We start from the raw sequence: 27556 nt of genomic DNA on the forward strand, positions 1-27556 counted from the left end.
TTCCCAAGGTTCTATGTTTCCAGGTTAGGTTTAGGGTTAGGGTTAGGGTTAGGGTTAGGGGTAGGGTTAGGGTTAGGGTTAGGGTAAGGGTTAGGGTTAGGGTTAGGGTTAGGTTAGGGTTAGGGTTAGGGTTAGGTTTAGGTTAGGGTTAGGATTAGGTGGTAAATGGGGAATATAGAACCCTGGGAACATAGAACCTTGGGAACATAGGTACGGTCCCATAACATTCAAACATCGACACAGTTAAACCTTTTCATGCGTAACTTGGTTGTATACAGACATGAAATGAAAACTGTCATTTGAACAATATCATGTTTCATGTTTTTCTTTCTAGCGATAGAAAACTAAAACAAATCAAAGGAAAAGGCTTTGCTGGTGACATTTTATTATTCATGCTAAGCTACATTCCAGATAAGCTCAGGCTTTCCCCAAAGCAACACCCCCACACAGAATCACACACCGTATCAGACTTCAAGCCATTGTTGTCTGAGAGGAATGGTTCCTTGGTGGCATTCTTTCCATAAAGGCTTCTTTCACTGATGTCACACGTGATAGTTTGGAATGAATCAGTCACTCATCTTCTGTCACCTTGCTGGTATTAAGAGCTTCTTTCAGTAGCACAACATTGAGCCCTGGGAAGATAAAACTAAAAAGCTACCACTAATACTGCTATTAATACTACTGCTAACACCACTACCTCACCTTATTGCCTCTATCCTGTTTGACCAAAACCATTTCTTTTTTTACTAGGATTATTGACTGCTTTAACTATTGAAAAATAGCAGATATACAAGCTCGCAGCGCGGCACCGAGTGCCGCGCTGCGAGCTTGTAGATCTGCTATTTTTGAAAAATCGTGAAAATGTGTGCAAATATTTTTTCAAAGCAGACTTTTGTAACTCAAATCTCTGCTTCTGGGGGGGTCCCTGGAACAACATATTTTGAGATAAGGGTCTGCGGCCGAAATTTTTTTGATTTTGGGGGTCCTTGACATCAAAAGGTTTGAGAACCGCTGATTTAGAGGAAGGATTTAGAAGTCGGGTCAAAGATCGGGTCAAAGATATTCAAAGACTTGCACACATTTTCTCGTTTTTTCAAAAATAGCAGATCTACAAGCTCGCAGCGCGGCACTCGGTGCCGCGCTGTGAGCTTGTATATCTGCTATTTTTCAATAGTTAAAGCATAAACTAATGGTTAAAGTGGTTCAAATCTAACGCGACTCGGGCGCGTTCCAGGTATTTGAGAGCTAAAACAAAGCTGCCTGTCAGCAAACGATACATTTACACAGTATATAGAAAGTGCATCTTCTCAAACATTGTATTTATGTTGCTATAGAGAGGAGCCACATTAAAATGATTGATATGGGCAAGGCTCAAAGTCTGACAACCTAGGACGGTAATTGGTTTTAAAATGTTTTTGTGCCCCAGGGCACACTAAAGAACAAGTCAGAATCTCAAGACACATCGGTAGGCCTATTCATATCCCAGCAAATTAGCCTCTAGAACAAGTGTTATATAAACCTTCCTTTTTTAATTGTCATTTTAAACCCATTTAAAAACAGTGAAAACTAGCGATCGCGGTGTGTTGAGATCTTGTAGATCTGCCATTTTCACTACTTTTGTGCGCCACTCTTGTATGATAAAGAAGGGCATTATTCACATGAGTAGAAAGTTGAAATATGAGGATAAGGTTTTTGCCTAGAATGTGCCTCTGTATTGTGAAATGACTGCAAATAAAGTCATACAATAGTAATTGAAAAGCAATAACTCTTAACTTTGTGTAGTTGTCTATGTTGCAATAATAATGGGTGGTTGTCAGTTGTTACACCTGGTTTTGTATCAGAGCACAGCAGTGCATGTGCCTCCACACGTTACTGCTCTACTGCAGGTAGAGCAGCAGTGGCCTCTAGTGGGCTAAGATGGTATTGCTTATTAGAAGTCCCTGCTGTTTGCCAGACCCATGAAATGGGTAGGCCTACATAAGCAAATGTCGGTCTGTCCGGGTTTTCTATATAAAGGGTATATATGATGATGACATGATGATGACATGCCTACAAAAGGCATGATGTCATAAATGATGATGACAGACAGGGGGTCTGGCACAACCAGGTTGACCTGGTCTAGTTTTAACTGCAAGTGCTATAAAGTACATTTACTCAAGCACTGTATGTGGCACAGCTATATAAGGAAGGGACTACACCACCCTCACATACACTATATAGTAGTGAGGGATCCTATAAACCCATACACTGTAGGCCTACTGTAGATAATATTCTGAGAAAAGTAAATGAACAAGGTAAGAGTCCCCAAAAATACAGGCTCAGCGTGACCAGCACAGGAGGTCGATGTATCAAGAGTGTCAAGTTTATTCAACACGTTTCCATTAAAACAACAAAGAAATTAGAAAATTGGTCTGCAGACTCAACCAAGTCAGGGGGACTGGAGGTTTACAAAGTAATATGTAAACACAGCAAACAAAATCCATGGTGAAAGCACGCTGGGCGCGACCTGCGCTGTGTGCGTTGCCTTAATGGAAGTGATCGAATTCGGCGGAAGTGCTGCACTTAAGGGAAGTTAAGTCATGCATGCAGTGCCGGTCTATTTACGTCCCCCAGTGAAACAAACCAAAATAAATCGTAACTCTTAACTCAGTTTTGTCGGAGTAACGTTATCAAAATGCATGTTGTTTACTGCGAACGCAACCGGAGAAGTGGGAACAAAAAAACATTTCAGCAGGGTATAAATACATTTTCAGAAATACCACACTGTGATTAGTCGAAAAAATACAACTTCCTGGGAAGTTAACATGGCATAACCATACCACCTTTCTAGTCACTGTCTGCCTTATGACATCACATGATTACAGTACATTACATTACATTACATTCAGAGTGTATGACAACAGACGCAGATAGCATTATAGCATCTAAGATTTGCGGCTAAGAAAATACTAAGCAGGACAAACAAATTACAAACTCATCGTCGCCCTACCCTTTACTGATTGTGGCAGTGTCCCAGCTTTACTTTTGGGGTTAGAGAAAAGGTTACAGAGGTGAAACTAAAATGTACAAGAACAATAGTCTGCTTGCCTACAGAAAACACACTAACTACTATGTGATAATTGTCTGGGCACAATGACCACCCTGGCCACAATATAACTTCCGGTTGGTTCTAGCGGAAGTGGTGGAAGTGCTGCGTTTAACAGACTTCCGGTGAGATTCTCACGGCGGAAGTTGAACGGTCTCTGCCTGATATTGTCACCAGGCTTTTCTCTTCGCAGATGAGTAAGCCTGGCTACGTGAGGCTACATAATGACTGGGTGAACTCAGTATTGAAGGACAACTAAGTAACAACACTAAAGTGATCTAAATACATCCTCACTGCTTGAATGAAATCAGCCCTCCATTTCCATCTGTCGTTTCACCGCTCTCAGAGCTAGTGTGGGAGAGAAAGCGAGAGAGATGTGGTTCAGTGATATGCCTCATGTTCATGATTTTTTTAGAAAATAGCAGATCTATAAGCATAGAGCCTGGCACGAAGTGACGCCCTGTGAGCTTGTATATCTGCTATTTTTAAATATAAAATGTGTGAATAGTTATGCCGTTTAAAAATATGTCAATAAATATTGAGAGGCAATTATATAATATTGTTGTGTCAAAATTAGAAAATAGAAATGACAGATTTGTATACGTATGGCTCACCAGATATCTGCAGAGTCCGAACCTCGCTGAAGTCCGTATAAAATGCTGTTGTGCCTCTTTTGGCCATGCACTTATAAGAACCACTGTCGGATGGAGTTGCTGAGCTGATGTTATAACTATCGCTGTTGTTTGATAGTGGTGTTCCATCTTTGTACCATAGATACTCCCAGCCAGTGGAAACTTCAACTTTACAACCAAAGAACACTGGCTCTCCAAAGTACATCTTCTCGGCACTTGGATCTTGGATCATCAAGGGTTTTGGCTTGTTAGCTGAATTTGAAAAGGAAAATGTTTATTCATTGGTGTCAGAAACAAGTGTCTTAAAGGAGTAGTTTACCCCCAAAATGACGTGTTTTCTATTGATTAGTCACGCCATGGAGACTAGAGTTCAATAATATTTTTAGTTTTTTGTCGCATTCCTAAGACAAAAATGTGATAACAATAAATCTACCACCATTCGTTCCGGATGGGGACCCGTTTCGAAACGGGTCCCCAATGGGGGTAAATTTACTCGAATCAAATTTTTGTCTTAGGAATGTGACAAAAACCAAAAAATATTATTGAACTCTACTCTCCATGGCGTGACTAATCAATAGAAAAAAAGTCATTTTGGGGGTGAACTACTCCTTTAACGCTGTAATAGTAATCAGAAATGGACAATCAAATAAATAAATAAAAAATGCGAAACTGTGCTCACCATAGACAATGAGAATTGGTGTATTGTTGGATTGAGTTTTGACAGGCCGGGTTCTGTGTTGTCCTCCACAGGTGTACGTTCCAGCATCTCCAGGTTTAGCAGATGAAATGACGAGAGACGATCCCTCTGCTCCAGGAGAGACACTAATATGATCACCACTGAGTTCATGTCCGTCTCTGTACCAGGTATACGTCCAATCTGAGCTTCCCTGAACTCCACAGTTCATTTCCACTCTCTCAGTAGGGAACACGTCGAGCCAAGGAGTTTGCAGCTCCAGAGAGGGAACAGGTATTTCTGCATAGACAACAACATGGCATTATATGTAAGCCCTACTATTTTATTCCCATATTTTCCCTGTTAGAACTTGGTAATAAATTGGTAATAAAACTAAGTGTCAATATCCTTATACCACCCATAACATAGTTCTTAACACATGATATTTCATAGGTGTCAAACTTGGAGTTTGTGTCACTCTGGCCTGGGGCTTGTTTGCTAATCAAAATATTGAGAAGAAACAGGCATTTTCTGTTAGTCTAGAAGTCAAACAAATATCCTCACCTACAACAGGGATGCATATGTGGATGATAGAGAGATTATTTTTTAAAGTACATGGTATAGCAACATTACCATAGACTGTTAGGCCAAATGCATTACTATCTCCAGTAGTAATTGGCTCGGTCTTGTGATGAGCTCTACAGGAGTAATTTCCAGTATATGTCTGTGATGGAGGGGAGACGGTGACAGTTGAACCTTCAGGACCGAGGGACACAGTGGAGTCTTCATTGAGCTTCTGTCCATCTCTGTACCAGGTGAAGGTCCAGTCAGACTCAGAACTCCCCTGAACTGCACAGCTCATCTCCACTTTCTCAGAGGGAAACACATCTGACCAAGGAGTGATATGGCCAATAAATATAATTCTAATTCAGGAGAAAGTTCCCGCAACTTCTGTTGACCTGACATCAGTTGTTTATGACACACACACACACACACACCCTGACCTGTTAATACCTGCTGTGAGACTGTCTTCAGCTGCCCTGTGATATAACCTTTGATCTCCAGTACTCTTTGAGATTACCTAATCCCCCTCCCTCTCCCCCTCATCCCCCCTCTCTGAGACACACAAACACACACACACACACACACACACACACACACACACACACACACACACACACACACACACACACACACACACACACACACACACACACACACACACACACACACACACACACACACACACACACCACCTCCTCCCTACCCCCTATTCTCTCCCCCATCTCTCTTCTCTCTCCCTCTGTCTCTCTCCAAACTGTATCTATATCTATGTAAGGAATATACTGTATGCCTTATTATGAGTTCCATCATATACCATTCTATAATGTATTGTTTCTATATGATGATTGACAAGGAATCAATATACTGTATGTATATACTGTCTGACAATCGCCAGCTAATGTATGCCAAACCTGTTTGTATGTTCCCTCCCACTATCTGTCCTCCTGGAGGGAGGAGCTCATCTATGCAATATATACGATGTGTTAACTGACATGCTGGGCATTCATTCTCTGCTAACAGACCACGTGCTGTTGGTAGACAAATGGGCCCGGACACATAGCTATGCTTCCTCTCATTGGCAGACTTTGTCAATGAGATAGAGTAGCCATTTTGACTGTGTTCGTGATCAATAAAATACACCAGAAAGCCAGACCCAGTTGTTCTTATTGAAGCAATTCTCAACACCGTTGGCCTCCGAGACGTACTACATGTACGCCTCAAAAACAGCCCTATCAGAATGGTGTCAGAAGAGTGGGATCCAGCGTCTTGTCTTCCTGGGAGGAGAGGATCGCGCCGCGCCTTAAGTCGACAAAGGAGAGCCACGGACGTTCTCTCCTCCTGGACCGAAACGCCTGGATTTCAACGAACTCAAGGGCAAAGCTATAAAAACGGTGAGATGTTTTATTTTCCATACTCTAAATAGAAAAATCCTGACAATTAAGGTTCATAATTAACTTGCAATGGAGTGGAATAAAGCCTGAAAAGGACACAATTATTAGGTTAACTAATTCAGTTTGACTCAAGCAAAGTGGTGGTGTAATCTATATAATAGTTTATACAAGTATGCCACATACAAGAAGTTAAATGTTTCAGTAGGCTAAAATAGTGTGTTATCCAAATAAAGCTTTTCCATTTGCACTGCCAAGGTCTTTGTGTTGGTTTAGGCCAGTTAAACCGACCACATTTACATGTATAAGACATTGTAATGTGACGTGCCTGGACCATTTTTGACTTGAATGGGTCTGTGGTGACAAGCAGAGGGGGCCGCCGAAGGCCCATGGGATTGGTAAAATGCCAAGACACGTTTTTTAGACTTGGACGGTCTTTGGTGCAGGAGTTTTTGTACACTCAAGTGTTTTTGTACACTCAAGTGCAGGTTTGGTATTTACACACCATAAAGTGTAGGGGTTTTGAAAGCAAGCTGGGGGGCCGACGGGCCATGGAATTGGAACATGCCTAGACTCGTTTATACTTGGACGGTCTGTGGTGAAAGTCAATGGTTTCACCTGAGAATTTCAGGTAACTAAATATGAATCAAATTTGGGAAAATTTAGGAATAAGATATGAATGAGTATGGAAATAAACTGGGTTGACTTTCTGGTGTAAAAATAAAAAAGATAAATGGATTCTCTCCTACTCTCTCTCTCTCTCTCTCTTTCTGGGGGGGAGGGAGGGGGGGGGGGGGGGGCAGGACAGGAGAGGTGACGAAAAGTTATTGTTAGCTACCTAAAGCCTGACCAGATCTCCAAAGTGGAGATTGGAGAAACTAGGAAGATGTTGTTTTTTGAAACCTTTATATAGCCTATAAATATGAAAAACTAAAGTTAAGAATGCCAATATTAAGAAAATAGAATTAATGGTTGAGTTGGCTCAAATATTGAAGATGTTTAAAGTATTTCTCATGTGTGTGAGTGGAGTCACTGGACATTAGTGAGTAATCAAACTGCAGATTGTTTGCTCATCATGTGTGGGGCTTCATTTACACATAGCAAAAGTTACATAGTAATCAAATTAAGTAATCAAATTAAGTACTTGAGTAATATACTTAAGTTATTTTACTCAACTGTATAAACAATTCCCAAACCCTTTAGCCCAAACTAATAGTAATGAAAGTAGATCAACAATGACATCTCTCCTCTAAGATTTCAAGTGTATTTACGTTTCACACTATATTCAAATGTTGTTCTTTGAAGCCTGGTTAGGTGCTAACACTAATTATAATAGTCTTTGTTAACCTAGAGACAGGCTGGAGACGAGCTCTGAATTAGTCTAGTCCTTGCTTGATGGTTACCTGTCTAAATACCTAGAATCCAGGGTTTGTCTTATTTTAAACTGTAAGATGTACACGCAATAGTTTTTAAAAGTTTAGATTTATATGCTCGAGAGAAATTTACACTGTACCCATGTATATGTGAAGAATATCCATTTGCCTTGTTTAGATTTGAAATACAACTTGGGTTTGGAATTAAGTCACAATTAAAGCCGGACTTCTTTTCTCAGTAGAACTGGTTTTATCAGATTACCATTTTGAATGAAGTCTGAACTGATTGTCATTGGAGCAGCTTTAAGGTCTTTTCTTGTTCACTTGTGTGTTCTGTGTTGTATATCACTGCTGTAAAACAAGTTAAAAGAGAAAATGTATTTTTTCTCTAACATTTACATAGTATTATTGAATACACTGGTTGGAGACTGTGTTGAGTTCAAGCATAATGCGCAATGCTTGCTTAATATTGTTTTCATAAATATGCATAATGGTTGAGTATCTGGTTGAAGAATTGTGAGGGCCAACTTGTGCACAAAGTTGACTAGCAATGTAGTTTTGTTTTAGAGATAATGAAGGAGACGATGTGATTAAAAAAAAAAAAAAAAAAAAAAAAGGGGAGATTTATAGATAATGACTTATGAAAATATATGTCAATATGAAGAAATGATAAGAACATATGCAAGTAACCTGGTGTCTATTTTTATTAATTCCTCTGCAGGCGCCTGTACTGTGCGAGATTTCGGAGCCTCCTACACCCCTTGCATGCAAGACCACGCCCGGGATACCGCTCAACTCACAGAAATGCTTCAACACCCCCAAGTGCTTGTCCCAGCTGGCGACTACAACAGACAATAAGCCTTATCTGCATCTCAAGCTAAAGCAGCAGAAGCCCCGCTGTGCCTTGATTAAGGGCCCACCAAAAGCAGCCCTCCCCTCAACTACCTGCATGTGTTGCAGACAAAAAGGGGGGCTGGGAGCAGTGACAGAGGCCACACGGAAAGTGAAATGATAACCGCTTTGCTTTGCAGTGAGACAAACACTGACACTTTGAGAAAGAAGAAGAAACTGAAAAACACTGACATTTTGAGAAAACTAAGCAGCATAAAGAAGACTAAGAGACATTTTGAGAAGAAGACAAACACTGACACTTTGAAGAAGAAACATTGAAGAGCACTGACAATGCAACTACATGAACATAGTTGGTACAGCTGTCAATCAGTTGTCCCAAAACGATTGGCCAGTGGGGTTGCTTATGACTTGTTGGGAGAAGACTACAGGCCTACAGGGCGGCAACAGCGCTCACCCTGCAGACCATGGCGCGGTGTGACACGCATGGGGTGATGAGGAGAGTTCCGGGATCTGCACAGATGGCGTCCTACAGATGAATTCAACAAGCAGGTTGTATAAATGCATTCAAACACGCACTATACATCATGAGATATGACATTATGATAAGAAAGAAAACGACAAACGTGTTAGATTTTGTTAGCTACTCTGTCAAAGTTAATTCTAAATGATGGAGAACATTTCAGTCCACCACAGCCGAAGATCATCCTTGGATGTGTGTATGTTGACACCTGAAGACGCTATTTTAGCATCCAGTGATAACATACCAAATAACAGCAGAACAAAGTACTCACTTTTAGATTAAGGACCCTCCCTACAAACACATACTGTAAACTGATGCACAAAGCAATCATTCACTGTAAATCAAGGTGTGACAATGCTATGTTTTGTGTTGAATTTAAGAAAATATTAGGGTAGATACATTATAACCTAGAATTACATTTATTGTCGTAATTAAAGTTACATTTATTGTTTTAATTAAGCAATTTAGATTGTTTTAATTAACAAAAGGGAGGATATGATATGGCCAATAAATATAATTCTAATTCAGGAGAAAGTTCCCGCAACTTCTGTTGACCTGACATCAGTTGTTTATGACACACACACACACACACACCCTGACCTGTTAATACCTGCTGTGAGACTGTCTTCAGCTGCCCTGTGATATAACCTTTGATCTCCAGTACTCTTTGAGATTACCTAATCCCCCTCCCTCTCCCCCTCATCCCCCCTCTCTGAGACACACAAACACACACACACACACACACACACACACACACACACACACACACACACACACACACACACACACACACACACACACACACACACACACACACACACACACACACACACACACACACACACACACACACACACACACACACACACACCACCTCCTCCCTACCCCCTATTCTCTCCCCCATCTCTCTTCTCTCTCTCCCTCTGTCTCTCTCCAAACTGTATCTATATCTATGTAAGGAATATACTGTATGCCTTATTATGAGTTCCATCATATACCATTCTGTAATGTATTGTTTCTATATGATGATTGACAAGGAATCAATATACTGTATGTATATACTGTCTGACAATCGCCAGCTAATGTATGCCAAACCTGTTTGTATGTTCCCTCCCACTATCTGTCCTCCTGGAGGGAGGAGCTCATCTATGCAATATATACGATGTGTTAACTGACATGCTGGGCATTCATTCTCTGCTAACAGACCACGTGCTGTTGGTAGACAAATGGGCCCGGACACATAGCTATGCTTCCTCTCATTGGCAGACTTTGTCAATGAGATAGAGTAGCCATTTTGACTGTGTTCGTGATCAATAAAATACACCAGAAAGCCAGACCCAGTTGTTCTTATTGAAGCAATTCTCAACACCGTTGGCCTCCGAGACGTACTACATGTACGCCTCAAAAACAGCCCTATCAGGAGTCATTGGCGTCAGGGCTGGAACAGGAATATCTAAAAAGAAAATAGTTAGTTTGACATTTCTTGTTCATGTTTTAGAGACAGAAGAATAATTTGCATAAAACTGCAATATTCATTGAATTATTAAAAAAAAGAATATTTCAATTAAAAACAAAATCCGATCTGATAGATCTTAAGATATTGGTCCAAAGTTCAGCTACTACGTGGCTTGGCCACTAAGTATTTCAATTCTAGTTATTTTCTTTCTTTCTGTCTCTCACCTGTACTGGGACAAAAGAAAACCCCCAAAAAAAAACAAAAAAAAAAAAAACAAGAGAACCACTACACATATATAGTAGGGCATTAACGAAAAAGTCAACAAGTCGACTCATTACACAAGTCGACTCCCACCAGAGAAAGTAGAAAGTCGAAGTTGAAAAAAAAAAAAAAAAAAAAAAACTTTCTATTGTGAAAATAGATGCTCACAACGCCTTAGTTGCGTTGTGCTATTTTCACAATTTCTGACAATTTGGACAATGTTTAATTTGTCATTTTAGAGGTATTAAAAAGTCCTTAAATTGGCACTTTAGAAATGTGAAGATACCCTCTATGCACTTAAACTTTATGTTGGTTTGTTTAAAGTTGAGTGGGAAAACAATGTATTACATTAAGTTAATCATCTGGGGACCCCCCAAAGTAATTGGGTGTCATGCATTAATGCATGTAAGGCGTGTTTTTAATTTGACAACTTAAAGCTCATTTATGAGTTGCTGTATGTCACTCAATTTAATTACGTGTTTATAAAAGTATAATGACACTAACTAAAGCGTTATAAAAGTGTATCGGGAAAGCTCTTTCTTTTATTAGAAATGTGTGGCTTTTAAATGAAAATCATATTTACATGCACAATACCTTTTGTTGTTCTTGGTACTTCTGTTGTTGTTGTTGTTGTTGTTGTTGTTGTTGTTGTTGTTGTTGGTAGTGGTAGTGCTAGATCATAGTCAGCAAATTCCTCAGCAGCAAAATCCTCAGCAAAGTCACCACCAAAATATTGAGAAGAAACAGGCATTTTCTGTTAGTCTAGAAGTCAAACAAATATCCTCACCTACAACAGGGATGCATATGTGGATGATAGAGAGATTATTTTTTAAAGTACATGGTATAGCAACATTACCATAGACTGTTAGGCCAAATGCATTACTATCTCCAGTAGATAGATAGAAAATGATTCCTTGGACGATTTCCACACAAGTTAGATAGCTTCTCAAGAGCCTGTATTACATGCACTGATGTTATACACAAACACATACTGTATTGAGTCTGAACTGAATGTTGAGTGCATTGAGGCATGCTTGCCGGCTATATAACCAACCAGAACCAAGTTTGGGTGTATTCAATGAATCTATCATGATTAAAATGGAGTCTGAAGTTACAATGGGTTTGTATAGGAAGGGGTCGTGTCTGATAAAATGAATATCAAATATCTAAATACTGAATCAAGCAACTTAAGAACTGTCCTGGGTGCTCCCAAAAGCCTGAGTAGACGATAAAATAGCATTTGAAAGTGAAATATCCCTTTAATTCAATACACACTAAATGCTTATGATTGTTTGTTTTATTACTTGTGTTGCTTTTTTTCCACAGAGCTTGGAATGTAGAGGATAAATATCCTCTACATACTCTACAGACAGGCATACTGCCAGACAGGCAGTATGCCTGTCTGGCAGGGGGTAATCTCGCTTTTGCGAACGCCCATCATTTCGACCGGAGGGTTAGTGACTCACTCCACGGAGGTTAAGGTTAGGGTGAGGGTTAGAGTCGGGTGTCGAAAAGATGACATGTAGTAACAGCGACACGCTCCCGTCTGGCAGACAGGCTAACATTTCAATTCCAATTCCCTGTGTCACCTTTATGCTCATTGATGCAGTTCCTTATCTATCTATAAATGCGCCAAATCTCTGTCTGTTTGTTTGTAATCCGCGTATCTCGAGAACCGTTCGTCCCACCGGCTTCAGATTCGGCACGCGCGTTCCCCGCCGCCGCGCGGAGTGCAGTGCCGGGCCTCGACCCGACCCGACTCGCGGTTTTCCGAAACCGGCGCGAAACGTTCGGAATCTCCTTATGCGGAGCTGATTGTTGACATCAGGCTGTTCCGGGGGAAATCGGCGCAAGCGCTGAGTCATTGTGACATCACTTCATAAAAGGCTCTGACATCACGTATGCCACATGAGTCAACACAAAATCTCTGTGAATGTGTATGTATGTATGTAATCCGCGTATCTCGAGAACCCTTCTTCCCACCGGCACGCGCGTTCTCCAGATATGGGCATAAAGTCTGACATCAGAGTTTTCCGCAACCGGTACTGTGTGTGCAGAGATCTTCATATATGGGCATAAGTGGACAAAGACAAACAGATGGTCAAAACGGGTCCTATGACAACAGGTATATTGGGGTTTGCATTAAAGGGTGGGGCATTCATGGGGTTTGCAGAGTTTTCCGCAACCGGTACTGTGTGTGCAGAGATCTCCATATATGGGCATAAGGGGACAATGGCAAACAGATGGTCAAAACGGGTCCTATGACAACAGGTATATTGGGGTTTGCATTAAAGGGTGGGGACAAAGGCTAACAGAAGGCAAACAGATGGTCAAAACGGGTCCTATGACAACAGGTATATTGGGGTTTGCATTAAAGGGTGGGGACAAAGGCTAACAGATGGTCAAAACGGATCCTATGACAACAGGTATATTGGGGTTTGCATTAAAGGGTGGGGCATTCATGGGGTCCGCTCCAAAAAAGAAAATAAAAGAGACAAAGACAAACATAAGACAAGCGACAAAGCGTGGGACTGGGAGGATGACTTGAATGATGCAGATTTAAGCAGGCTGTGTATTCTGCTTAAAGAAGAAACAAACAAAAAGCGACAGAGATCTCATATATGGGCATAAAATGGACGCAGATAAACAGATATCTCCATATACGGGCATAAAGGGACACAGACAGACAGATACAGAGATCTCCATATATGGGCATAAAATGGACGCAAATAGACAGATATCTCCATATATGGGCATATGGGCATAAAATGGACCCAGAACTATATCTGCAGTGATCTCCATATATGGACATAAAATGGACGCCGACAGACAGACAGATACAGATATCTCCATATATGGGCATAAATGGACACAGGCAAACAGATGGTCAAAACGGGTCCTATGACAACAGGTATAATGGGGTTTGCATTAAAGGGCGGGGCATTCATTCCCTATTTACATCGTTCCCGAGTTGGCCAGGTCGGGCGGCCCAGCTTCTAGTTCATTCAATTAGAGAAAAGGACCCCAAAATGACAAAAGGTAAAGGTGGGCCAAAGCGGTAGCACGTAAAATAACATAACAGGTTGGAAATTGGAATTGGGATAATTGGCATAGAAAACGTACTATACTGCCTAATGGCCTTTGTATTTTTTGGCTTTAATTCTCCTAGATTTTTTTGCAGATGCAGATCCCATGACGCGGGTAACTTTAGTGACACTTGGTGAAGATTTGATGACGCGGGTAACTTTAGAATGACTTGGTGGAGATCGTAGCAAGTGGTGGTTAGCTGGAAGACAAAGAATATTGTAAAATAACATGGCATAGAAAACGTAAACTACTACCTGGTGTCGACACTGGGTGCGCCGCCGCCAAGTACAAGTCGTATGCAACTGGAAGACAAAGAATATTGTTTAACATTTTTTTTTTACCATTTTCCATCTGGGATCCCTATTTTGGACATGTATTGTCAAAAATGAATTTGCCAAAATAGCAAATCACATTGTGACACGAGCTGTATGGCTGCTTACTCGTTGATCATATTAACCAGTGGTGGAAGAAGTACTCAAATGTTTTACGTATAAGTAAAAGTATCAATACTGCAATGAATATTCTGTTACAAGTAAAAGTCCGGAATTCAAAATGTACTTGAGTAAAAGTTCATTTCTTCCTGCCCCACCTAGTGCTTAAGGCCAGATCCGGCCCTGGGGGCACGATAGTGTTCTACATGCAGTATGTAAACATACTATACCGTCATATTGATCATCAAATGGCAACGAAGCCAACAGTGCATGTCCTCCTGATGACACCGGCACCTCTCCTTCCTTGGGTTTGTGGAGAACCTGTGTGTTCTCCCCCGGTGGCTTGGTGACCACCATGGACGTGTGTGGCGTCACAAAGCTGTACTTCAGAGACAGCTCCAGGACCTCTTTCTTCACATTCTCCTTCTCAGCATCAGATAACTGCAACCTATAGTCGAGACATGATGATATCACAATGTTTTGTAAAGTTGTTGATGAGTCACACGATTGTAAATGATAAACTACACTTACACGCAGTGAAACTCAGGGTAACCAGAACGCTCGCCACAAAACAGACTCGCCCTCATTCCTCTCCGCTGACCTCACACCGTTCTTGCATTCTTGTATTTGTTTTACTGAGGATAAGGTTATAACTTTAGGGTTAGACATAGTTTTACTGAGGTTAAGATTAGGTATAGGGTTTGGTTTTGGCACCGTTTTACTGAGGTTAAGGTTAGGAATAAGGTTGGGTTTAACCGTTTAGGCATCGTTTACTGAAGTTACTTTTAGGAATTCCAGGGAGAGACCGTTCTACCATTCCACCGGTTAGACGCCGGAGGCGACTGTGTTTTGGGGTGAGCGTTCTGGTATTCAAACTCAGAATGTGTCAATGATTGGAATAGGTCAGGGGTCTTCAACGTTTTTCAGGCCAAGGACCCCTTATAGTTGAGAGAGAGATGAAGCAGGGACCCCCACAACCTTTTCATATATTCCATACAGTATACTGTAGTTTCATCGTTTGACAGCACAAACATCAGTGTATTTTGGATTCACGTCAATTTGTGTTTTCAGATATTTAACCACTTGAACCGTCAATACTAAACTTGTCCTTTCACTCTGTACTTAGTCTGCTCTTTTTCCGCTCTACACCAGAACTCTTTGCTAAAAATAGAGACGCTGTGAGCTTGTTTATCGCTAAATTGGCTAAAGTTCTCAGAATATGGGCACTAGGATTCAAATGGATTCAAAGGACCCCCTGTTGTAACTCTGAGGACCCCCCAGGGGTCCCAGACCCCCTGTTGAAGACTATATAGGAATCGGTTATAAGACGGCATATTCACTCTTTGTCCAGGAGCTGTTTCACCGTGAGGTAGGCCCAGACCCTCTGGAGGTGATCAGAGCTGGTTCCAGTGGACTCCAGCCTCCTGTCTTTCTCAGACTCAAACTCCATCTTTATGCTTTTCTATGATCATCAAAATGTATCATGTGTCAGAACAGTTACTGTCAAAGACGTGTTAACAGTAGCAGATTTACGGTGTCATTTTCCACAGTATGACAGTGTAAACTGTAAGTTAAGCATAAGAATATCACTGTATGTAAGTTATGTCCACACCAGAAACACCCGTCGACTGCTCTTTACTTGTATATTTTGAGGTAGCTTTTGAATTGTATTTCCAAAAAACAAGCTTGTACTGGTATTCAGAATATCCTGAGAATGCACATTTGGACACCTTTTCTGTGTCCAAAAGCAGTAATGCCTAAATGTTAACTTAAAGGGGAAGACCACCCATTTTCAATATTGAACTATGTCATTAATATACCTTAGAGGAGTTGTTTGGAAATAAAAAAAAAGTTCCCCCTCTTCTGTGTTGCCTAGAACTGGAGGATTGATTTTGGGGTTTGTATTGCAAATTACAACTTGATGACATCACACATTGTACTTTACAATACAAACCCCAAAATCAATCCTCCAGTTCTAGGCAACACAGAAGAAGGGGAACTTTTTTTGGAGCTGTGTGGAGCTCCCTATACGTGGCCGTGTGTGTATCCGTCTATGTGGGTCCGTATGTAGCCCCGTCTATGTGGGTCCGTATGTAGCCTCAAGAATGTGGTGAAGTACCTTTTATGACCACACATGTTAAGGGAGGGGCGCTGTTTTCAACTGCAACACACACACACACACACACACACACACACACACACACACACACACACACACACACACACACACACACACACACACACACACACACACACACACACACACACACACACACACACACACACACACACACACACACACACACAGCTCCACTTCGAACAGAGGTTCGATTTTTATTTCCACACAACTCCTCTAAGGTATATTAATGACATAGTTCAATATTGAAAATGGGTGGTCTTCCCCTTTAATCCTTCAGTAGGCTACTAGTCCTACTTGCTTAATGGGGGGCTATGGCAATTTCAGCATTATCCAGATACATTTGTTGTAGGGCTAAAAGCCATGATACAGCAATCTTCTGGGTGTCTGAAATGCTAGCATTGTTGTGTGTTTTACTCCAGTGAATCACTGGAGGAAACACATATTATCAAGTGAAAGTTCCCCAGAATAGGAGCCCGGGTTTTAAGGACAACTTTGTTATTTTAAACAAGGGTTGATCTTTTTGATTGTAATTGGAGAAAAGAAAAGATGAGTGTTACAATGTTTTCAATTAGTGTTTTCTATCGTTTTAGCGATTTTAGCCATTTTGATTTCAGTGGGTGGAGGCATGCGTGCAAGTGGCTAAATATGTATTTTTAGACACAATAAGCCAGCGACTTCTTTATTACTGTTTATACTAACACTTCTAGCCCTGATAAGTCACATCAAAAAGTTCATTGTCTCCCTTTGGGCACGGCGGGCAGCTTTCCTTACCGACAGGGCAAGGACCCGTGGATCAAACGTTTCGATGTTGTTGTCTGTTATCTGACCAGCCACCACGATTTCAGAGCCATTGTAATACTGGCTGAAGTTGGTCTTGGTTAGATTAGTGCCACCGACATAGATCATTGTCACATCTGTCAATAAGGGATTGGCAACCTCTTCATAGAAACCCTGGTGAAATATAAGATTATAGCTTGCAATTTTCTTAACATTCAGTCTTGATGCTGCTGCTGACATTTTGCCACTGGAAATGTAGAAATGATTACTAACAACGACAGTTAGAAGTGTAGTCTAGTAACTCTACATCAGACACAAATTTGCCAGTAGCTATGCCCCTCCCCTAAAAGCTTTTGTCCAATGCTAGCTTAGCAACCGGCAGCTTGCCAAGGCTGTTGCCAAGGCAAACCTTGGCAAGCAGGAAGTTATTCTAAGCTAGTATTGGACAAAAGCTTTTTGGGAGGGGCATAGCTACTGGCTAATTGGAAGGAAATTAAATGAAATATCTCTCAACCTGCAGCTGCAAGTCAGCATCTGAATCCTCGTAAATCCGTCGCGCCGCACCGTTGTTTTCCAGTGCCATCTTCTCCAGGAATCCAAAATTGACATCAAATCCAAAACCAAGACAGTAGAGTGGGTATTTCTCATTTATAGCCTTTCTTATGTTTGCCTGTATTCTTTCGAGATTTGTCTCCCCTGTAATGATAACCAACATTACTTGAACATCGAGAAACCATTTGTTTAGTCTGTATTTGTATCCATAAAGAACTGAAATCAGATATAATCATCATTATCTAGACTAGAGGGTGGGTTTTGGTTGATTACAGGGTATTACCTGAGGTTGGATCACCATCAGTGAGAAGTATAAGCAGAGATGCAGAGCCTTCTCTGGGGTGTCGTTTCAGCATTTCTGCACCTTGTAACACTGCAGCATTGATATCTGTGGCTGTAAAACACAAACACGTCATTGCCGTTCTGATTCTGGTATCATTTCACAAGACAGCTACAGGGTGTATACAGTAGATCAGAACCCTTACCTCCTGCATCTTGGATGTGCCGTGCAAACTCTTTGGCAGCGGCCAGGTTTTCACTATTGGCCGGGGAGAGTTCCCTTTTCCAGGTAGAAATGCTGTAGTCAAAAGTGATCAAACCAAAGTAATCTTCTTCCGCCAGGTCTCCCAAGATGTGTAGAAGTGCAAGACGGGTCTAAGCAAATTGATCATTTCGTAAATTAGAAGAAATTCATACATTTTGAGTATGTCAACATTTCATGGGTAAACAACAGTAGCTCTTGAAATGTAGCCACACACAAACATTGTACCATACCTGTTGCATTTTCTTGCCACTCATGGAGCCACTTCGATCAATGATGAAGACAACATTCTTTGGTATGCGGGCGAGACCACTTGGGGCAAAGTGATGGACAAAATACCCACCAGACACCTTTGCAGGTGGGAAAAGAACGGGGGAAATCTACCGTCAGTAGACTGCAGTGCAGATGACAAGAAATGTCACTTAGAAATGTCACTTAGAAACTCCTACTACAATGTATCTCATGCCAATAGATGCTAAATACGCCATGAAACCAGGTGAATCTGCCAGTGCAAAAAAAAGGTGTCTGGCAGTTACAAATGGGTCTGGTCAGAGCCCTCTATGGAGAGTCGCGCCACCCTCGTTCACTTCATGGGGCCAGGTCTTCTACATACACATCTATTGGCGAATAGTGACAAAGTGCAAACCCGAAGTTTACACAATGCATTGGCATCTATGGGGGAAACGTGACATTTCGAGTTACATGAAACATGTGACTGGCGCTGTTTCTGACCCTGCATTGGCAAAACTCTCTAATACAAGGCTCTGTGTCTGGTGTTCATTTCAAGTCGTTCAGTCCTCTTTCTCTGTTCTGTACTTCTGTATCTTGCAGTGAGAATGGAGCTGTACCACACAGCCGGAGACACGGATTTGACAAATGGAAGTGTAAGTGTAATTTAGGAGTGAGCTGAACCAGGCTTAAGTTGGTTTACTTAAACTTCACCACTTTTCAACCTGTCTTCATATAATAGGTCCTCACTAATGTTCATGATAAAATAGCAAGATTTTTTCCACTCAGTCTGGGTCTCATAGGATAGCTGTGGGCGGGTCAGAAATCCATCCACCAGTGACATCATCGTTTGACAGATTTTTTTTAAACTATATTTTTGAAAATAAATAAATAATAATAATTTGATTTTTATTATCGCGAGAACAATGGCTTCCATTATAACATTGCAACTGTTCTGGAATAGAAAGCCTGCAGTTTCTATTAGCTTGGATTCCCCATTGATGATGTCACTGGTGGATGGATTTCAGACGCGCCCACAACTCTCCTATGAAAAAAAAAGTGCTATTTTATTATGAACATTAGTGAGGACTTATAATATGAAGAGTATATGAAAAGTGGTGAAGTCCTCCTTTAAAGCTATACTGTGTAAGTTGCTCAACTAGTGGTCAGTAGCAGTAGAGCAAACCGCGGTCGCGTCTGCTTTTTTCGGCCGTTTTTCGCCGCGGACCGGGCATTCAGACCACCGCGTCCACCTCGCCTCGCCGAGACCTATCCATAGAGGTCTTTCGTGTCCCTCTACGAGCCTCGGTTGGGGAGTTACATGCTAGACTCCTAGCCCAGTGTAAACACTGCAGTGTACTTCCTGAAGAGCTCAGCAGTGTATGATCTGGGCTTTGATTGGCCGGTAGGGAGACACATGTACAGAATGATGCATATGACGTAATTTTGCCAGGAAAAACAGCCCCGGTCACGGCCACCAGGGCTCAGTAGAACACATATAAAGAAAAGGCTTTGGGAGCTGAAATTAACAGAGTGGGGTTTCCAAAACGTTAGCGATTTAATAGTTAGGACAATTTTAAGATATGTTTTATAAAAAAAGTTACATAGTATAACTTTAAGTTGACATTAAATAATTAAATGTAGCTTCAGCCAGTACAAACCATTTTGAGTCTTCCATCCAATCCTACTGTGAACTTCTTATACATACAGAATTTTACAATCAGTTTAAGACAGGATCACCTGCACTGTGGATGTTGATCTTCACTGATGTCAGTCTCTCCATACCTTGATGTCTCCCAGTGAGGCGTCCCTGTTGACATCGTAAGAAATGACCAGATCTCCGTTCATTCCCTGCGGTCCACAGCTGTCACACATGATCTGCTGATGCTCTGTAGGGTAAAAATGCACCCAGGCCTGGGAGCAGGATACATCACTCATTAAGGGTTTTCCTGCAAGACGTTCTTCACATAGTGTATATGAACCTTGCAGTACCCTCCTTAGAGTAGAGTACATATTTAGAACATAAAAGTGTACATTGCTGAATGATAGACAAATGATATTGTCATTTAAGAGAATTTCTGAAACCAATTCGTTGTTTAACATACTGTACAGTAACCGATGTTACCCAATTTGTAAAAGTACTTTTTTTTGTTTTACAAATGCAAAATAATTGTTACATATTGTGCTACTTTAGCCTATATATGATATTACCCAACACTGTATAATGTACTGCACTGGACAGCCACATTACCTGATTGTGAGCGTGTGTTTTTGTAATGGCATTGGCTAGAGCGTTGGTACTTAGCCCTCCCTTAACCTGGACGAAGGTAATGCCTGGCTTCTCATTGATGTATACATCCATCTGGCATTGAAAACAAACAGAACATACGTGTGTTGAGTGATAGGAACAAGGACAAACTGTCTGAGTTACAACAGTACAGGGACGTGCTGGCCATTGGGAAAAGCGGGACAACTCCCGAACGGCCGGTTCATTCCCGGCCGGTCCAGGCCGGCCATTAGGAAAACATTAAAAATAAAATGTCGGCCTTCGTTCCATTTTGGGGGCTAGACGGCCAACAAAGTAAATCGTCACTGTCGGGCAGAAACCTTGTATCTCCAAGTTTCAAATTTTTTCGCAAAGCAAAGCCCTGCTTCATCATACAAGGCCGTTGCACAAAAGTAGTGAAAACAGCAGATCTACAAGCACACAACGCCTCGCACTGTAGATCGGCTGTTTTCACTAGTTTAAATCATTTTTTAAATTATAAATACAAAACAAACGGTTTTGGACATACAAGGTTTCCACCAGACAACGACGAAATATAACTCATGTACAGTAATTGGCCCACTGGCTTGTCACTTGTCATGATCTAAAATGGCAAATCTTTGAGTAGCAGCAGCGCTATAGAGAGAGATCTCTCTCTATAGCGCGCAATGAGGGCCTCTACAACTCTTTTTCCCAGGCTGAATCAGGGGCCCTGGTATGTTCACAATGGCCACTTGAATCAGACTCTTACTGTACGACTCAATCACATTCACCTTGAAGTCTTTGACGGGCTGCATGGGTCGAGCGTGGATCTGCAGCTCATATTTGCCCAGCGTGCGTTTCAGGAGCTCCTCGTAGGTGAGTTCAAAGGTCACCTTCTGGAGAGCGGCCACGGTCACGGAGGTCTTGAACTCCTCCAGGGTTCTCCCCACAGAGCTGTAGACCAGAAAGACACATAACATCTCGTTTTTATGCTTTTAAAACATTGGTTTTCAACCCTTTTTCATATGAAGGTCCGTTATTTGTTCGGCATTTGAGCCGCGGACCACCATTTGATGACATAGGGCCCTATTATGATCCAGGTCTTATGCCTTATGCCTTAACTTCTTTAACTTTTCACTATTTTGAAAAACATTTTTAAATACTTCAAATGCTGATCTACATCTGCACGTTGTGAACTTGCAGATCAGGCATAAGACCTGGATCATAATAGGGCCCTTAGCCTCTCAGACCCAAAACGTAGAATATTTTGTTATCATTGGAAAGGATTTTGTCCACAATTCCATGCTGTATTGATGGTACCATAGGAGATATAACAAGTAAACGTTGATCAAAATAACACATTTTTGACATTCTCTGATTGTGTAGACTTCTTGTAAATTAATGAATGCATCAGTTTAACAATAATTTAACTCTTGAGAGCGTAAAATGAAACCAAATGAACCTGTAAGGGTCCATTTGGTTCCATTTTACACTCTCAAAGGTTAAAGATCCACAGTATAAGGGTCCATTTAGTGACCAACTCTCCATCATTTAGTTGGGGAACACCTGGAACCCCTCAAGGACCACTGATGGTCCATCTTTGACCACAGGTTGAAAACCACTGTTTTAAAACATGAATGTTACTATGTTTCACACTGAACATGCACAGATCCATCATTGACCTACCTGACCACCCCAGCACTCTCCCCTCGGGACACAGCCTCAGTGTACTGCTGTTGTGCTTGCTCCTTAGCTTTCACAACACCATCGTACATCTGGCCTTCAATAAGCCTGAGAAAGACCAACAGTGAAAGGGCTGAAGCCTGCAGTAGGTCTATTGGTACTTTTCATCCATGAGCCAGACAGCCAGTATGGTACCATCTGATGGGAATAATGCTCAAAGTGATTTTCCCAATGATTTTCTTTGCCATGAAAAAACTGCAAATATATAGGCCTAATGGTAAAATAAATGTTATTACTTACACACCTACATTTCCTTATGCAATGCTATCACATCCAGAATCACCATGAGAATCATTTCCCCCAGATGGTACCACATTTGGGGTCCTTGCTTCTTATATACAGAGTAGACCAATGCCAGGTCATTTTTTACTTGGCAACTTATCGTACATCGATGCTACTGTATAGTGGCTTCAATGTACAGATTATTGATGTTTTGATTTGATTGAATAGAATCTTGCTTTACCTACATTTTAGTTTACTACTTCTATGCTATAGGACAGGTTATTTACACAGTAAACCTTTGTGCAACATCTTGTGTAAAAAGTCACTATGGTCTCACTGCCAGTAAGAAATCTTTTGTAAGTTGCTATGTTGTCACTGCCAGTAACTGAGAACAGATAGGAGCTACGCCCACAGGTTCTTCAAAAAGAGTCAATAATCCGTTTGAAGTAGAATGCTTTAGTTATATGTGCAGGTACCGTATAGGCTCAACATTTGAAATGTGTGTTTTGGCATGAGGATATGAATGGATTGATAACACACAGAAAGCTACCAACGCTGCAATATTATCATGTTTTCTAATGCTCGGATTGTATTAACTTCCCAAAAATCACTATGAGATCAGTCCCCCTAGGTTGGTGGTACCCATGGCCCACATTTGGATTCCTGGCTCACAGACTATTTGTCGTTAAACTGGTATCAATGTGCTTTGCCGTTTTTACATCCAGACTAAAGTTACTTTATTGTACAACATGAGCATCGCTGGCTGAAATGATCTCATTTCCAATTACGAAAATTGGACCATTTCAATTTAATTTATTATTGTTGATTCATAATTAATACACAATTAGTAAATTGTCATGCATTCTCATTTGTGTTAAGTGAAAGGTCCTTCTATTAATCTCTTATTCCATAGACCCACATTCTGAAGTTGCTGATGAAGGCATTCTTAGGGATCCTGACTTGGAAGTTGATTTCTTTGGGTGCGTCCACGCGGTTGACAACTCGGCTGGTGACGACAGTGGTGGCGTAGCGACTGGTCACAGTGGAGTTGATGTGGAAGCTGTAGATGTCCCAATCCTCCTGGAAATAGACGTACACAACAAAACACAACCCAACTGACCACTGCACTGACCACTAATTGACCAGAGAATAAAACAACAAGTAGTTAAGCAACTCACAGTATTGATTTTGACAGCAATCGTTTTTTATTTATTTTAGTTTTAGTCATATTTTATCCGTATGAAATGTTTTAGTTTTAGTCTTGTTTTAGTTGACTAAATAAACACATTTTGTCGACTAAATCTACAGTTGATTTAGTCGACTAAAAGGTATTTTGGTCGGGCCGTGATGGTGTTGAAATGCCTGAATTACTGTGTACTCAGCTGTGTGCCGAAAACAGCAGATCCACAAGCTCACAACACAACGTGTCATAGATCGGCTATTTTGAGTGACACCTGAACACAAATGCCTTTTTTGTCTTTTACTTCTACTGGAACTCTTCTCCACTAGTCTCTAGCTCCTAAACATTTGTTGGTGAAATTGTCCTCAGTGGGGAAAAAAGGTAGTCGCCGAAAACTTTCGCCATACCTGTATAGTTTTAGTTGACAAAATTAACACTGCTCGAATAGCACATTGACCTCATTTACTTGCATTTCACAAGAGAGGCCTTTGTACTTTCAGAGGTAATACTTTCTGCAAAAACACAAACACTAGCAGGCACACACACACACAAGTTACAACACTTGATCTTGTCCGTGGAGAAAGTTAGATTTACACACCATTAAAATGTTCTTATTTTGATCCCAAGACCAAATTACTGAATGTCAAGTCTCCATGTTTTTCTTCAGAATGACACTGATTTACCACGACACCATGGCACATTAGGAGTCTAACCAGTTAGTACCGGTGGTTCTCAAATGTGTTATTAGCAAGGACACCCTTAGCTCTGAGAGTGTACAAATGGAACCAAATGGACCCTTCCATTTGAGCACCCCCAGAGTTACAGACGCGTTATGGTCATTCAGGGCTATCTCTTTATGCATTTCTGCTAATATTATTCTCCACTCATTTTGTATGTCTGTGGCATTTTTTTATTTAGACAAAAATATACACCACAAGCCAGCATGGCGATGACCCCTGACGCACACGCACGCACGCAACCACCCACCCACCCACACACACACACACACAGTCAGTAGGTCCTTCACCTCTGATAGATTTTGTGGTGTTTGTCGAAGAGTATAGTTCACTTCACTATTTACAGTTTAAGAGATTTTCATTCTACCATGGGGACGGGGGTACGTTGTATGGGGTTGAATGACAATGTGCTCATTTAGTCTTCTTACTACTACAGGACGTCTATTATTATTATCTTTCCCTAAAGAAAGAGGAATTCTTACTTTTACAGTCATGGGACTGAGGAAAACTTTAAATCACTTTCAAATGAGCTCATCTCCTGCCAGCATTCAAAAAAAGAACACGCAAACACATTTTCTGAAGTTTTAACTTTGATCTGTTATGCTACACAGCTACGTCACATACTTATTACTAAGATGTTAATAGTTGCAGTGCTACTCTCTGTAATTTCAGCACACCCCGTCCCCAGTACATACATGTCATATATTACCCTACCTTGACTGGTGCTGCGGTAGCAAAAGCCAGCAACCACCCAAGAAGGGTGAGTTGCACCACTCTCTCCATGATGGGTTCCACACAAAATGCTGGGATGTTGTTCAAGCTGACTTTTAAACTCAGCTGATCCAAACAGACATTATCAGTGTGCAGAAGTGCTTAAAGGGACAAACCCTCTTACAAGATTCCTCCTTTTTTGCTGACAGATTCAGTCCATTCCACAGAGATCACTATTGATGAATATAGTCTTCTGTCATCAGTCCAAAATCCAAGCTCTTAAGGATTATATCTGATATCAGTTATCTGTGGATAACAATAGTAAACTAAACAAATAGTGTTCTTTCTCCCATATGTCTGTCTGTCTGTCTGTCTGTCTGTCTATATATACAGTATATCAGAGTTCTTCTGGGAAAATAGTGGACTGATCAGCACCAAATTTGTCCACCCCAAATTCTTCAAGTCGCTCCTCTCCAAATTGTTCACGTTTGGACTTGTTGTGGTGCTAAACCACCCCACTTTAGGTTTTGACCTATAATAACTCTTGAACCGAAGGTCGTACAAACAAAATGTTGTTTTCAGAAGATTACTTGATGCTGACGCAACTCCCCACGACCCCACCAGAGATGGGAAAGGTACTCACATTCTGTACTCTCAAGTAGAAGTTACAAGGGTCACCAGCCTATTCGCCTATAACTTATTCGCCTCAACACATTTGGTCCTTTCGCCTGGCACTTTCGCCGTGGAGGAGAGTCTTTTCACCGCCGTTGAAGAGCCATTTCGCCTAAATGTTCAAGGGTCCGTCTTTTTTATCAATTTTGCCTGGCTTAAAATGTTAAGTCGAGTGTCTGCATATCCTCCTATATATTTTACAAACCTTCTTCACCATAAAAGGCAGAGTGCAGTAACTACGTTTTCGAATTTCACCAAAAAATGGGTTTAAAAGTGTTACAGCTTATCAGCCAAATGAGATAAAGATATAAAAGTGATATTACACTGATTGTACATCTGTTCTTGAGGTAATTGTTCATCCCCCAATATCATGAAGGCTAATTTGACCGTTGGGCGACACAAATAAGTCGGTGTGTCCCAAAACGTAGTTACTGCACTCTGCCTTTGTAGGGCAGAGTAGGCCTATGATAATCTTCCAAATCAAATGCTATGACAGATGTATATTGGGAGTCGGGACGTCATGACTCATTACCTATTTGCGCAGTGCACGTATCAATTAATTAATTATTATTTGGACGCACCTGATTCCAAAGCTCTAATCTGTATGTGTCACACTTTGGTCTAAGTGCGGGTAGTGTTAGGCCAAACGGCACTTGAATTAATGTCAAAATACTTGAAATACTCAAATACCCAAATGGAAAAATGTTCAAAAGTATCAAGTCAGAGTCTTTGATGGCAAAAACATGTGATTTGTTCACCTTGTTGAAGTCCAGCAAATTGTGATCAAGACAATAATGAAAAGAAAACTATGTACAGCTCACTGGCCAGCAATTGGCATTGGGCTCTCTCTCTCACACAGTTCTACATCAACTGATCTGAGCAGTGGCAAGTCTCCCTCTTAAAGGCTAAGCCCCTCCCACTGGACCGTACCAATTCTGAGTTGATTCCACAACTCTATATACCAGACTCATTCCATGTCCAAAGACAATACACCTTTAAATACTCATCACATCTCAAATTCACCACATCAATATTTACATCACATTAAAGGACCCCATTTTCCCACTTCCCCCAAACCCACAGGTATATGGTTTAGCTTTCAGGTAATTAGGTCAGGTCTATGAACACAGGTGTGCATGAACACCCCCTACAATGGAGTCACCAAATCAATCAATCAATAAATCAGTACAAAAAAATCATAATCAAACATATCTCCCTGTAACATACATACAATACAACTCAAAATGGTAACCCAGTGTTGTGTGAAATAATTACAGTCAGTTAAAACTTTGGGGGGAAACATAAGAAAGGCTGTTGAATACAGTCAGTGGCAAGGGGAATTGCCACAGTATGTCTACGCTCAATTCTGCTGTCAGACTGTCCATGTTTGCATATTATCCCTTTGTCATTTAAATATTACTAGTCCTTACCCGTTCAAAGATATGAGCTCCGAAATGATGTGCAGTGTGTGGGTTATGGGATG

At 41.1% G+C, this 27556-nt stretch overlaps 1 protein-coding gene across 4 annotated transcripts; it reads right to left on the minus strand.

Annotated features, from left to right (window-relative positions):
- Positions 1-2346: 2346 nt before the first annotated feature.
- Positions 2347-25877, minus strand: LOC308298949 (inter-alpha-trypsin inhibitor heavy chain H4-like). 4 transcript variants are annotated; one of them, XM_080742645.1, is made up of 19 exons: positions 25405-25877; positions 23693-23853; positions 22495-22599; positions 21600-21762; positions 20812-20922; positions 20346-20474; positions 18566-18682; positions 18277-18445; positions 18075-18185; positions 17754-17935; positions 17234-17413; positions 15663-15784; positions 14553-14770; positions 14144-14193; positions 11399-11528; positions 5024-5278; positions 4397-4690; positions 3700-3969; positions 2347-3433 (listed from the first exon to the last, which is right to left on the minus strand). In XM_080742645.1, exons 1-19 carry the CDS (start codon positions 25471-25473, stop codon positions 3393-3395), a joined length of 2877 nt encoding a protein of 958 aa, XP_080598771.1. In that variant the 5' UTR covers positions 25474-25877; the 3' UTR covers positions 2347-3392. The 4 variants fall into 4 exon arrangements, with proteins under 4 accessions (XP_080598771.1, XP_080598770.1, XP_080598772.1 ...); XM_080742644.1 differs by having other exon boundaries at positions 14141-14193; XM_080742646.1 differs by lacking the exons at positions 2347-3433; positions 3700-3969 and having other exon boundaries at positions 4547-4888; positions 14141-14193.
- Positions 25878-27556: the final 1679 nt, after the last annotated feature.

The sequence above is a fragment of the Nannobrachium achirus genome, assembly GCF_963921795.1.
Source record: "Nannobrachium achirus genome assembly, chromosome: 15".
NCBI classification, from domain to species: Eukaryota; Metazoa; Chordata; class Actinopteri; order Myctophiformes; family Myctophidae; genus Nannobrachium; species Nannobrachium achirus.